The following is a 12,760-nucleotide window of genomic DNA, read 5'->3' on the forward strand; positions in this document are numbered from 1 at the left end:
TTGCTCCAGAAATGTTGGCGACCTGTTGCAATATATGAAGTATGTATTGTTAGTGGAATTTGATATTCGTGCAAAAAATGTTTGCAGTTTTTTTTCATACGTGAAAAAACGCATAATAAAAGGCTTGCAAATATTTATGGCTTTACAGTAATCTACAGCTAACAACTTGCTGTTACTCTGCTATACAATGACTAAAACAGAAAAGAAAATAATAAAGAAGGTATAAAGAATACTGCACTGCTTCCACCCCACTGTGGATCTGTCCCAGGTACATGTACTTGCTGTGTCCCTCCTCAGGACTAAGCGCCACTGCCCTCAAAAACACTTAGCATGCTGTTAAGGATGATTGAGGATGATTGTTTTACAGGTCACCTGTCATGGGGCATACTTTACAGTTATGGTCTCAGATATTAACAAAGGGACTTGACACAATTTATATCTAAATTGAGTGTTTACCCCTTGACAGCTCAGATGTGTGTGTGTGTGCGCGCGCACGTGTTGCTCGTTGTAAGCAGTGAGGATGCTTGGTTTCCAATTGATATGTTTATATTTGGACGTGGAAAGGCAAAAAAAGTGTTTGACAATACAAAATAAAATATATTTATTGTTGAATTTTATGGGTCATACTGTGTGTATGTGTTTTTAAATTGAATTTAAAGGTCTTACAGTACATTGAGTGAATGTAGAGGAGGAAAAACCTTACTTGCTGTTCGCCTGAGTGGTTTGTGATTGTGTACTTTTACTAGGTGGAAATATTATCTGGCTTATCTGATATTGTTGAGGAGTTTGAAACATGAAAAACAAATTCAGTGATTTGTTGCAGCTCTTTTTTAACTAGTGGTATTTAATAGTAGTGCTGGGTCAAACATGGAATTTTCATGTTCGGATATTCGCTCAATTTAAATATTCGCTCAGATATTTGTTCATTTTCAAAAACCGATAAAAGCCATTATATTGCTCAGAACGCAGGCAGAGACAGCATAGCAGCAGGGGCAAGGGGGCGTGGCCCTTGTGTGTGTGCCTTTATTTTACAACAAGACATTACAATATGTAACACGTTAAAATAGAAAAATATCCCAGGAGTTAAGAATACGTTGTGTAGGCCTTACTTTACCCCAGTGAATTAACTTCAAAACAAAGGACGCCAAATAGCAGTTCTCGCTGTTTTGTTTATTCCCGAAATAAATAGTACTTCACGAGGCAGGAGCCAGGCCTGCGTCAAGGGACTACTAGAATAAAGAGATTAAGCGCTTGTGATTTTAGCAACAGAATAGGAGTTTCCCCTTGACTACTCGGAGAACCACTTGACCTCCAAGACCGGGAGGCAAGATAACTTCCCCCAAGGGAAACTAAGGAAGGATAGAGGATGAACTGAGGTCTCCCTGGCTTACTGAGACGTCTACTTGAGAGTAGTCAGACAAACACATAGAGGATCAGGGGTCTTCCAAATGGGGAGGAAGACCAGCTTTAGAAATAAGAGAGGAAAGATGAGTGGAAGACCAGTTTATTTTTATAATAGAATTGTTAAGAGTTGTTAAAGAGAGGATCTGAGGGGCTAGAGGGGTTGTGACGGGAAAGATAGTGAGATAAAGAAGAATAAGGGCAAAGAAGTGAGTTGAGTTTGCACACCTGAACAAATTGTCCACAAATGTAGGCAGCAACAACAATGGGCAATACCTCAAGGAAGGCTGTGGATTTAAGCTGGGAGGAAGGAAGGAAGGAAGATTTTTGATTTCTGGAGGCCAGACAGCTGAGAACCATTGATTAAGAATAGAAGCATCAGTATGAAGTGAGAGGTTGGAGGGGGAGGGCAGAAATTAAGTCATCGTAAAGCAGAGAAAGGTCGTTCCAGTGCTGTAGGAGAGAGGACCACATCCTAATGTCCTTCCTGGATTCAGCTGTAATATTAATGTGAGTTGAGATTTTTTGCTGTTGTAGAGAGAACAAGACGACGAGAAATACATGTCCTACCTTGAGAAATGATGTGAGTTGCAAAATTGAAATGCTCCAGGAGTGAAAGAAGGTTCCATTTAGAAATGGAATGGTTGATCGCAAAGGATTGAATCAGAGAGCAAATGTGTTCCAGTTTATCAGTCTGCAGTCGGGCTTCGAATCAGATAGTATCCAAAGTAATTCTTAGGAACTGAAGGGAGTGGACTGGACCAATGGTTTTCTCCTCTGAGGGGGACACCAACTCCTGAGAAGAGAGACCTTTGAGGGGGAGGAATTGATGAGAGAGTTGATGACTTCTGGTTCCTTTGTAGCAGACTGGAGTTTTTTTTACAAACCATAGAGGAAGCATGGATGGATTTTAAATCACTAAAAAAACAATTAGAAAGGCCAGAAATGAGATAATTAACCAAAAAACGATCAGAGTGATATTGAAGATCATCTGATAGAGCCGGGATGTTGATGGGGGTAGAGGCGATTAGTAATGATGAATGGCATTTAGATGAAAGAGGGCAAATGGAACATCAATGAGAACAACCCTGCGCATATGTAAAAAAACGACATCCTTTGGAAATGCAGAATGAGGAATTTAAATTATTGCAAAACTGTCTGCTGCCAGAATATCTGATGGGTCTTCCATGAGAATCTTTGCTTGTTGAAAAAGCAGACGGAGGTGAAACAGGAGAAGAATGAACAGGAGAAACTGCAGACACACAATTCCTGAAGAAAGCAGTGTTGTTAAGAACAGGGGAAGAATTAAGGCTGATGAGGAGGCTGCTTTTGGACACAGGGAGGTAGAATGGGCAGTGGAATCACAAAGCGTCAGAACAGAGACCACTGAAGAATCTATTAAAGAGATCAAGATTGGGTTGAGACCAGTAATCAGTATATTGTCCAATGCTAACCGAGAAGCTGCTTTGGCTGAAAAAGCTTTATGCTACTCATAAAAAATGGTACCGCCATATGACAGAGATGAACAGTGCTAAATAAATGAGTCCAGTTCCTGTCGTTGATGAGCATAAACTTCACAAAGGACATCGCAAAAAACTGAAAATGCAAGCACAAATTCTCGAGGATCCTGAGATTTAACCACTTCAGCTCCAGGACGTACGTCAAATGAAAGAGCACTTGCAGTACCATGCCATGCCTGCGTACGTCAAGGTTTGCCATCTATTCTGTGTTTTGATTTTTTTTCAATCTGATCTCTTTGTATGCATGCCTGTCAGGAGGTGAGTGGTGTGGGTGATAAAGTGAATGTCCAAACAGTCTTATAATTACCAAAATAGTCAGTTTTTAATTAATAATAATCACTGTACTATGTTATTTTGCAAAACCTTTTTGTTTGGGACTGAAAACCCGCCGTTTTACCCCCATACCATTGCTGGTATAGGGGTAAAACGGCAGGTTTTCAGTAATTCACAAGTGCAGGGGAAAGTGTTCCTGTTGTAGTACAGTGGTGCTCTACAGTGCTAGTCATGCTGTGGGGTCCGTGCTGGCTCGAGTGAGTAGTCATTTCAAACAGATTGAAACTAAGTTTTTGTTTTAAGTTTGAGTCTGCAAATATGTGTGATAAATGCAAACTGAAAAGCAAGACAAGTATTAGGGACTTGGCTACAGTTTAAATAGGGTGACTGACAGGTATTTTAGCGAGATGACAAGGGAGGAGCCCCAGCTCCAGCCCCCCGAAATACACAAAGGTTCTACATAAAGTTGACACTGCATTTTATTTATTTTTTGTTTTCATTCCTTGCCATTGTCGTTTCTTCGCAGTAAACAGTGGCCATAGACCCATTTTCACAACATGAGGTTTACTTGTGCCTTTGTGTAGCTGAACAAGCAAACGAAAAAACTGAAATTTAACTTTAAAACACTCCAAATAAAACAAATGTGGAAATGGCGTTGTAAAATGAAGGGGAAAATAACTCACCTTTCTGGTACTCGTTTATTACATTCCACATAACAAAGTCGCAACAAAAAATATATAATATATACAGTGTATATAAAAATCACTAAACATTTCCAGCAAGTTGGGCACTGTTTAAGTGAGGTGTTTCAGAATGGCGTGCTTGCCTTAAAGTAGCACAATGTGTTTTTGACCCAGATGGCCTTCCATACAGATCACTGAATTATTTTTTTTTTTTTATCCCAGCACTAATTAACAGAGGTTTAAAACGCACAATTTCCATCAAATACTTGATAATAGTCCAACAAGTATGATATTGTTTTTACCAACATGTTAATATGCTTGTTAATAATGCTTCTTCTGGCTCACTGTTACTATGCTTGTTAATAATAATTCTTCTGGCTCACTGATTTCATAAACGATATTGTTTGTAATAAGAAAAGGATATTTGTTTGGCTTTTTCTTCATTTCCATGCTCTGCACAAATGTTTCCGAGCATATCCAAAATGTTAAAGATTGATGGGCTCCAGATCCAAGGCACGCTGACAAAACAACTGTACCATTTCAAAGTCAAAATTGTCCATGCACTCATCAGTATGAAAGATGTAATGAACAAAACAACAAAAGTTTAAATATGTCACAATAAAAATATCTTCCCAAGGGGTTCTGCTCAGTTAATTGAAACAGTGGTAGACCAACGTACTGGTCCTGTTTAAATACAATAGTGGTAAAAGCAAACAAATGGCAGCCTGAAAATTGAGAACATTATAGTGTTCTGGACAGGCTGCAGGGTTTACAACAAAACACATTACAGTACTTACTGTTGCAGCTTACTGTTTTGCATATATTCTTGGAATATCCTTTTCAACATAAACAGAATTGTTTGGATATTTCTATTATCCGTTCTATTGTCTGTGTCCCAAAATGACACAACTGATAGAAATGAGAAATACGAATCACAATGAGTTTTGCCTTGCACCGATTTACCACCTTGCAATGTGACATCATGGTTGTTGGCAGCTGTGACCACTGATCACTACAGAAGTTCTCCAGACTTTAGATTTACTTTGACTGCCACAACATTATAAGATCACTTCATGTGCAGCAGATATTGGGCCCCCTAGGCCCAAGTAAAGTCTGTGCTGCATAGAATTAGAGGCACAAGTGGGGACCTAATTCTTGTTGCACAGCAAGGTAATGTAGTTGTAATGGCAGTGTTAAAGTGTTGTGGCAGTCAGTGAATATAACGGAAAATTAAGAATAAAACATTTAAAGAAATAATGTAAAAATAATTTTGCTAATGAGAAGTAACTTGCTAAATTTGTTTTCCAGCTTGTTTTTTTTTTTTTGCCAATGACTTTATGATGTAGCCATGGTGTGCCACTATAATATGAGGTTAATTTAGGGGTTTAAGAATTATACAAGTACAGTGTATTCCAATTAATTGCATACATGATCATTTAATTCCAATCTATTGCTCCCTCCATTCAAAATACTGTTTCAGTGGCATCCTGTCATGCACTGGCATCAATAATAATGACAAAAACACCACCAAAGACAGAGATTAAAGTCATGCTTTTGAAAGCAGAAATCTTATATTACTTATACTGATACAGTAATATGGTATTTAATCACCTGTGTTTGATAATTAATCACTTTGTGATTCCAAAACTATAAAATGTTAATTTATTGCAAGTAAATCTGCTCCTCGATAAGAAACACAAAACTTCAACCCTCCTTAAATATTCTAGAACTATAAAATCACAAAAATACATTGATATGCTGAAATTGAGTATATTTTAATACTTATTTTCAGGTATGAAGCACCTCAGCTAAACCAATTTAAGTACAACATTGCAATTGACCCTACAGTCTCTTTAAGATGAGGGTTTAGCTTATGTTGTCTGTTTTCAGATGGTCTATACAGTACCAATCACCTTTGTGTTAAAAGCTTTATACACTTACCTTTTCCAGTAACTGTTCCACACTGTATTCCTCTGCGGTTTTCTTCTTTGCCTTTTCTCGCATCTTCAGTGTCATTCTTTCCTGTCCAGATAAGCCTATTAACCCAGATTCAGTAAAGGCAAAATCAAAAAAACGTTATTTCCATTTACAAAATATTGTAAAAACATAAAGAAAGGCTGTGGCTGTGGATTGTACATTAAAATGGTGTGCTATTGAGAAGAATCTCCCTTGAAATTTGACCTAAAGTTCAGATGAGAGAGGGTGAATGTACAAGTAAAACTACATTTACCACACGGGGGGAATGAGAGTTCTCATAAACTTAAAATCAATTTACACTTAATCACGAAATGCAGTAGTTTACAGTGATCTGGATGAACATTTCGTAAGATATGACAAGTAACGGTAATTTACGTTTCTACTAAGACACTGCAAAAACATGATCATTTGTATATCAATTATGGACAGAATGTGTGCCCTTTAAAAAAAAAAATCCACTTTAAAACGCAACTTTAAAAGAGTAGGTAAATAAAACTGTTTACGTCGCATTTGTGTGAATGTCATGTTGGCTTATATTTATATCTAAAACAATAACATAATATGGACCAAGCATAGATATATAATTAATGTTATCAATTTGCAGTGTACTAATTACTACTGTGCATACAAATTGAAGTGCCAAGTTTTCAATATGCCATGCATGCTTGGTGCAATAACAACATTTAACTTACCTTGGCCCCTGTTGTTTTGTTTCCCTGTGGACTTGTTTGACTTTTTACTTTTAGATTGCCAACCCATTATGTATTGTAATTGCTACGTAGACCCCAAAAACATGAATTAACAAAATACAAACCAAACCCCCAGTTACTAAAACAGCGTGTGAGCCACTGATCTTCAGCTGCTACGGAAGCCTTTTTGGGATAAAACTCCATCACCCTTTTGCTTTCGCTTTTGTACAGCCCATAGAGTGCTTGGACTCCAAAGGCTCCTTATCTTTGGAGTGAAATGAGATATATGTTTTCCTCTTGTAATATTAATGGTGTGTTAATAATACCTGATTTACTCGTAGTCGTTGTAGCATACATCTAAGTGTATGTTACCTTTATGTTTGATATGGTTCTGTTTACATTGTGTACATTTACATAAACAATTATATCTCAAAATAAACCCCATGGGACACGGAAAATTCAGGGTGAGTTACAAAAAGATCATTGTTGCATTAAAACTGCAGCAAAAAAGTGGCTGTGTTATAGTGTACTGGGAGTTTCATCAGAAAATTCTAGTAAGACGGGAGGAGTGAACGAAAGATGCATGAAGGCGCCCGGTATTAGTACTTGTATTTCATAATACAGTAGTGGAGTGTTATTCATAACCGTATTTAGAAAGTTGCATTTAGAATTACCATCAGTTTGAATACTGACATGTATGCATGCCCGTTTTGTAATTTAGTACGGAAGCGTCCTGGTGCCAATTTAAAAAAAATAAATAAAAATGAGGATTTCAGTAGGATCTTCGCCAATCTGTTTTCTCTAAATACCTCCCTCAGAATCCTTGTGGGGTAAGTAAGAACGATGAAGATCTGCCAACGTTGACGTATAGTTAATTTACAACACTATTAATAATATTAATGTAACTTTTACTAGTAAAGTTATTGAAAATTACACCATAGCTTAATAATATTGGCAGATGTCGCTACCACTGATTTTACTGGCTTGTCTAAGGCAGCTGATTCTGGTGCTGCAATAGCTGCACAAAACAAATTCTTAATATAACCACCCATTTCACTGTATCTAAACTTAAAGTCAACACAGTGTATGTATTTATCTTTCTTCGGCTCCGATGTTAAGCTACTGGCAGCACTCTTTTGGGGGCTTCTTACTGGCAGTAGAATTTGTACTGGTATTGTAAAAGGAAACCCCAAAAAGACTGCTGCCAATTCTCTGCTGGTTCTAATCACTCCGTATGAAACGTATACAGTTAAACTGGAATACAGTTATTATTCAACTTTGTTTCATAGTTTTCTTAGTTCTGTTTGCATAACCTCGAGTCAAATTTACAGTATGCTGGTACATGCCCATGAGATGGGGAGTAACATGCCTCTATAGTAAACAAACCACTTAACATAATTAATTCACCGATGCAATGACTGCAACTGTGGCAAAAAGGCGTTACCAAAAGGTCTGCGCGTGGGCGTCTAGTATCTGATTGACAATACTGACAAACCAATCACGATTTGAATTTGTCTAGTAGGCAGTCGCTTTCTAACAGCCCAATCGTGAAGACACACAGAGTCCAGCGAGCTATCCACCCAGTTTGTTTGAAACAGTTCTCTTTCATTCATCATGGGTAAGAGGCGTGACTCTTGGGGAAAATTCTGGATACAGACCAATCGGCTTTCTACATTTACGTTAAACCCATGAGTAAATACAGCGTTGTGATGGAGGGGGGAGAGATTTTGAAACACAAATAGAAACAGTGGAGTACACGGAAGTGTTTTGTTTATGTAAGTTGACAGTTTAAGGTTTGGATTGCCTGTTTTATGTCTACTCGGGAAAACGTCGGATTGAAACTGAAAACAATAGATCTCGTTAATAAAGGAAGCGACGCCGTACTGTTTTCTTCTGACTGCCGTTTGTTTCTGTAGTGGAGCAAAGGGGGGTTGGGGTGGGGGGTGTCTGTGGCTCTGAACGGGAGTAAATAAGTCGCGGGACAGCTCCCTAGCTTCACGCTCCACAGGCCTGGATGTTTCAATTAAATATATAGGGTTCTATGCTTTAGGTTACTTCTTAAAGTAGTTATTTGTCAAATTATAATAAAACGTAAAGTCATTGTAAATTGCATAGTCATCGGTGCTTTGGTATGTTATGTTAAGGGTCGTTTTAAATTGATGCCAGTTAGGGAATATATATTAGAAATGTTTTGGTAATGTTACTACTAGTTTGCTTCTGTGATGGGAAATAGTTAACCGTTGTGACGGGTAATTTGTAGTACTCTAGTGAGTGAAGTGCTAGCTAATACTAGTTACAGTCACAGGCCGACACAGCAGCTGTCAAGGAACTTTGCTGAGATAATCTAATTTCATGCTATTCTACTCACTGTATTAACTGGGGAAAGGGCGTGGAGGAGTAGCAATATCCTAGATGTCCATCCAACCAACGTACATTACAAGACATTCATTTTTTTTTTAGTTTAAAAAGAAAAAGTCTGAGGGAAAATGTCAGCGCTAAATAAAGAAGTAATTGATCTGGTTTGGGGAAGACGAACTGGCAACGGTGTGTCCGATACCGTCTTCTGCAGGTGGACTCAAGGTACTGTAAACACTAAGTTAATGTGTCATTCCTTTGAATAAGAGGTGATAGGGTGCTTAGTTTTGGTTGCATCCATCAATATGTAATTAAGATTAAACGGAACACTGCAGGTATCTAAAGAGTTTAATTGAATCAGAACAAAGAATTATCCACCTACAGATTTTTTTTTCTCTAACCCAGTTTTGTCAAAGAATTGAAGCAGTGGATGTTAAGTGTCTAACTTGGATTTGCTTATCCCGTAGACTGCTGAACCGTGACAATGCTGTGGCCTAAAGTGTGCTCTTGGCCTAAATTACTTCAGCTGCAACACAACACATTCTCAACACTCTCATCTCTGTAATTGGGAATACATTTTTTGAATTATTACTCTTGTTTAACAAATATGAATACATGGCTACCGAGTGGCGCATCTGGTAAAGGCGCTCCGCCCAGAGTGCAGAATGCACCCTATAGCTTGGAGGTCACCGGTTTGAATCCAAGCTATACCACTGCCGACCGTGGACTGGGGAGTCCTTGGCTCACCGCACACCAGCGACCCCTGTGGCTTGCCAGGCACCTGCAGGTTGATTTAATAATTGGACATTCCAAATTGGAAGAAAATTGAAAAATGAATAAAAAATAATTGTTTAAAAAAAAAAAAAAGTGACTAAACATATTGTGTACAGTAGGGTAAGGTAGTCCTATAGCCACACAACAGACTTGGAAATAATATATAAGTAAAATGCACATGAAAAATAATTGATCAAAGAAGCATTTAAGGGCAAAAATACAAGTCTGACGGTAGTTAATTACGGTAGTGTTATATCCTGTATGAAGTGTAGACTTGTATTGTTTACATTTCTATCCTAAAGAAAACGTAATTCAGTTGCCTAATAAACGTTTAAAGAGGCTTGTCTCAGTAAGCCTACTAGTATAATTATTGTGGTCAAACAGGACATTAGTAAACTCATGATTTCTCTTTCTAGGATTTGTCTTCAGTGAAACAGAGCCAACTGCCCTAGAACAGTTTCAAGGCGGTCCTTGTGCTGTGATTGCAGCAGTCCAGGTTTGTTGCACCGCTACCTGTTTTCCACTGTAAACCGAGCCATGCCGTGCTTAAGAGCCATCTGGTTGTTGTTCCACTGCAGAGCCCGAGCTGTGCAGCTGACGTCAAACGCAGTGAAAGTGTGGAGTCGCATGTGGATGATGTGGTATTAAGAGGCGGTATATTTGAGTTGTGAATGGCTGATCCAGAGGTTATGGTTGTGTTTTTCTTCGTTTTCGATCCTCATATAATAGGGCTGTCCAAAATTATTGAAATTGTTTGAAAGTGTACAAAGCATGTGCTGGGAGCGGCTGTTCTTTTACCAGGTGAGCCACTCTGGGACGTCTAAAGTTGACATTTTTATATAGTTTGAAATATTCACATGCCTTCCTGCAAAAGTACAGTCACCACCAGATATGTTATTTTTGTCACAGTTCATGATGTTTTCTTTTAGTTGAGAAAAAGGATAATCTTATGTCAGCACACGTTTCCTTTCCAGCGCACGAAAGAAGGCAATGGTGCGTTGGAAAGCTCCGGTTATATGTTTAAAACTTTTCTTTTAGGGGGCAGGGGCAGTGGGTACTGAAAAAGAGAGAGCTGTATACTAATTGAGGATACTTTTGGACAGCCCCTTTACTGAATAGAACTGAAATGCAATGACAGGCTGACAACGCAAAAAGGAGAAGCATCCTTTTTGGAGAGAGCAGTAATTTGTACTTTTCTCTCCTCTGACTCACTGCATGCCACGTTGTTCGGCTTTCTTGAGGGTACTGACTGGCGCAACGTAATGTCAAATCATTAACCCCACCCCTGGCCCTGCCCAGCTCCGAGACAGTTTAGATGTGAGGCCAGTTTTATGGTTTAGTTCTCACTCGGCTCGACAAATAGCCAGTGGAAAACCAGCCAGGCCCTCATGCCTCGGATGTGCCACGTGAAAAGGGGTACACTTGATTTGGCTCAAATGTTCAAAAAAAGTACTGTAGTACTGGCTTTTTTTTTTGGTTTGTGGTGCTTTTGGGGTGAGCACTTGTCTATTATGCCACTCGTACTGCTTGCTTTCTCAATTTCTATCCATGCTGTCTACCAAAGTGCAGTGGGACCTCAAAATATATTAATTTAGGGCACCCAAGCACCACAAACACCAAGCAAAAATGTGTTGATAGGACATTGTATTGTATTTTACAAAAGGGGTGTATTGATCAATATAAATACATTTAAGAGAACCAGTTGTTGAAGAGCTGAAAGTAACATTTTGGAAAAGTTAATATTTGAGTCTGTTTCTCTTTTAACTTGTAATATTGGAAATTTGCAATTACTGCTTTTTACACGTGGCTACATTACCATACAGTCTTTCATTCCTCAACATGTTTTTGCCACATGACGTATTTAATAGTCAAACTCAAGTGTATGTCTTCTCTATTGCATATACATGTGGAACATAATAAGTCACAGATGATCATTTCTACTTTGATCTTTAAGTGGTATTTAATAATGTGTGTGCTCGTATTTGCAGGCTTTTCTTTTGAAGAATGTCTTGTTTAATTGTGAGAACTCTAATTGGAGAGAGTGTTCAGGTAAATCCTAATTTCATTATATGTATTTTTTAGTTTTATAGTGCATGTACAGTATGAGCATGTTCATGTGTTTTTTTTTTAATCTATTTATACAGTTATAGCTAAAAATAATTCCAGTAAATCCTATCTAATAAATATTACCATCACTGTGGATCTCACCTTCTCCTCTATGAAAGAGGCACATGTTACATTAAACATGTTGCTTAATTAATTCAAGCTTTATTTTTTTTTTTCGACAGAAGAGGAACGGAAAGCTGTTCTGTGCAATACTTTAAGTGAAATTTTAGAAACCGCATGTTTCAACAAATCAGAATCCTACTCTTTAGTAACCTGGTCAAAAGAGAAAGTGTCAGAGGACAATGCCAGCATTTCTGACAGTCATCCGGAATCCAGCCATCATACAATGGACGAAGAACCTTGTAAGAGACAATTCGCTTATCTCTAATAAGGAACCCAGGTTATGCTTGTACGCTACATATCTAGTTTACATTAAAAGTTTCATAATTACATACAAAACTTAAATACAAAACAAAAAGTAATACAGTTAAGATTATTTTGATGTTAAGGAGGCTTATCAAAAAACTTTAGGGTTTTGAAATGATAAAGACCCATACTCGGACACAGCTGTATGCAATGTAATTTTTTCATTGCTCCGTTTTTTATTTTTCTGGCCATGTCAAGGATATCGATCTTGTTAACATATCCATGTTTTCATACTATTCATTTAGAGATGCAATTCCCATTACATTATGCCCCTCCAGGGGAAGCTTTGTTATTTAAAACAAATAAAAAATACACTACAGTAAAGAAAAGCAGTGTCACTGTTAACCTGGGATACATAAAAAAGAGAGTTCTGTCCTGGCATGCAATAATATAATGAATTCCCTTTTTATATAGACTTGATTTCATCCAGTGACCCATAAATTAAAGGCTAAGGCATTTATTAGCTAGCCAGTGGAAGTCCACAGAATAGTGAAAGTCAGTGAACACCTGTTTAATTTTGTCAAATTAAAAAATAGTATTTCTGTGGAAAATAAAA

General features: G+C 37.9%; 2 protein-coding genes across 9 annotated transcripts in view; one reads left to right on the forward strand and one right to left on the reverse strand.

The window, feature by feature from the left end:
• The window catches only part of LOC117435683 (uncharacterized), a 154,208-nt gene extending 147,469 nt beyond the window's left edge, over nucleotides 1-6,739 (reverse strand). For 3 of the 6 annotated variants that reach the window (XR_009311924.1, XR_009311918.1, XR_009311900.1), the window contains exons 1-2: nucleotides 6,547-6,564; nucleotides 5,819-5,913 (exon numbers count right to left, since the gene is read on the reverse strand). Coding sequence is in view for 1 of the 6 variants with exons in the window: in XM_059012570.1 (XP_058868553.1) it covers nucleotides 5,819-5,913; nucleotides 6,547-6,613 (162 nt within the window). In the remaining 5 variants the exon portion in view is untranslated. Of the gene's footprint in view, nucleotides 1-5,818; nucleotides 5,914-6,546 lie in introns of those variants that run through there. The other 3 variants (XR_009311912.1, XM_059012570.1, XR_009311906.1) reach the window with 3 other exon arrangements.
• A 56-nt stretch (nucleotides 6,740-6,795) lies between these two features.
• LOC117435347 (ubiquitin carboxyl-terminal hydrolase MINDY-3-like) overlaps nucleotides 6,796-12,760 on the forward strand; it is a 45,889-nt gene continuing 39,924 nt past the window's right edge. The window contains exons 1-5 of one of the 3 annotated variants that reach the window (XM_059012569.1): nucleotides 6,796-7,007; nucleotides 9,004-9,123; nucleotides 10,089-10,168; nucleotides 11,661-11,721; nucleotides 11,961-12,140. In XM_059012569.1, the coding sequence (XP_058868552.1) occupies nucleotides 9,030-9,123; nucleotides 10,089-10,168; nucleotides 11,661-11,721; nucleotides 11,961-12,140 (415 nt within the window). In that variant the 5' untranslated portion in view covers nucleotides 6,796-7,007; nucleotides 9,004-9,029. The other 2 variants (XM_034058433.3, XM_034058432.3) reach the window with 2 other exon arrangements.

Source organism: Acipenser ruthenus, chromosome 3 (genome assembly GCF_902713425.1).
Source record: "Acipenser ruthenus chromosome 3, fAciRut3.2 maternal haplotype, whole genome shotgun sequence".
NCBI classification, from domain to species: Eukaryota; Metazoa; Chordata; class Actinopteri; order Acipenseriformes; family Acipenseridae; genus Acipenser; species Acipenser ruthenus.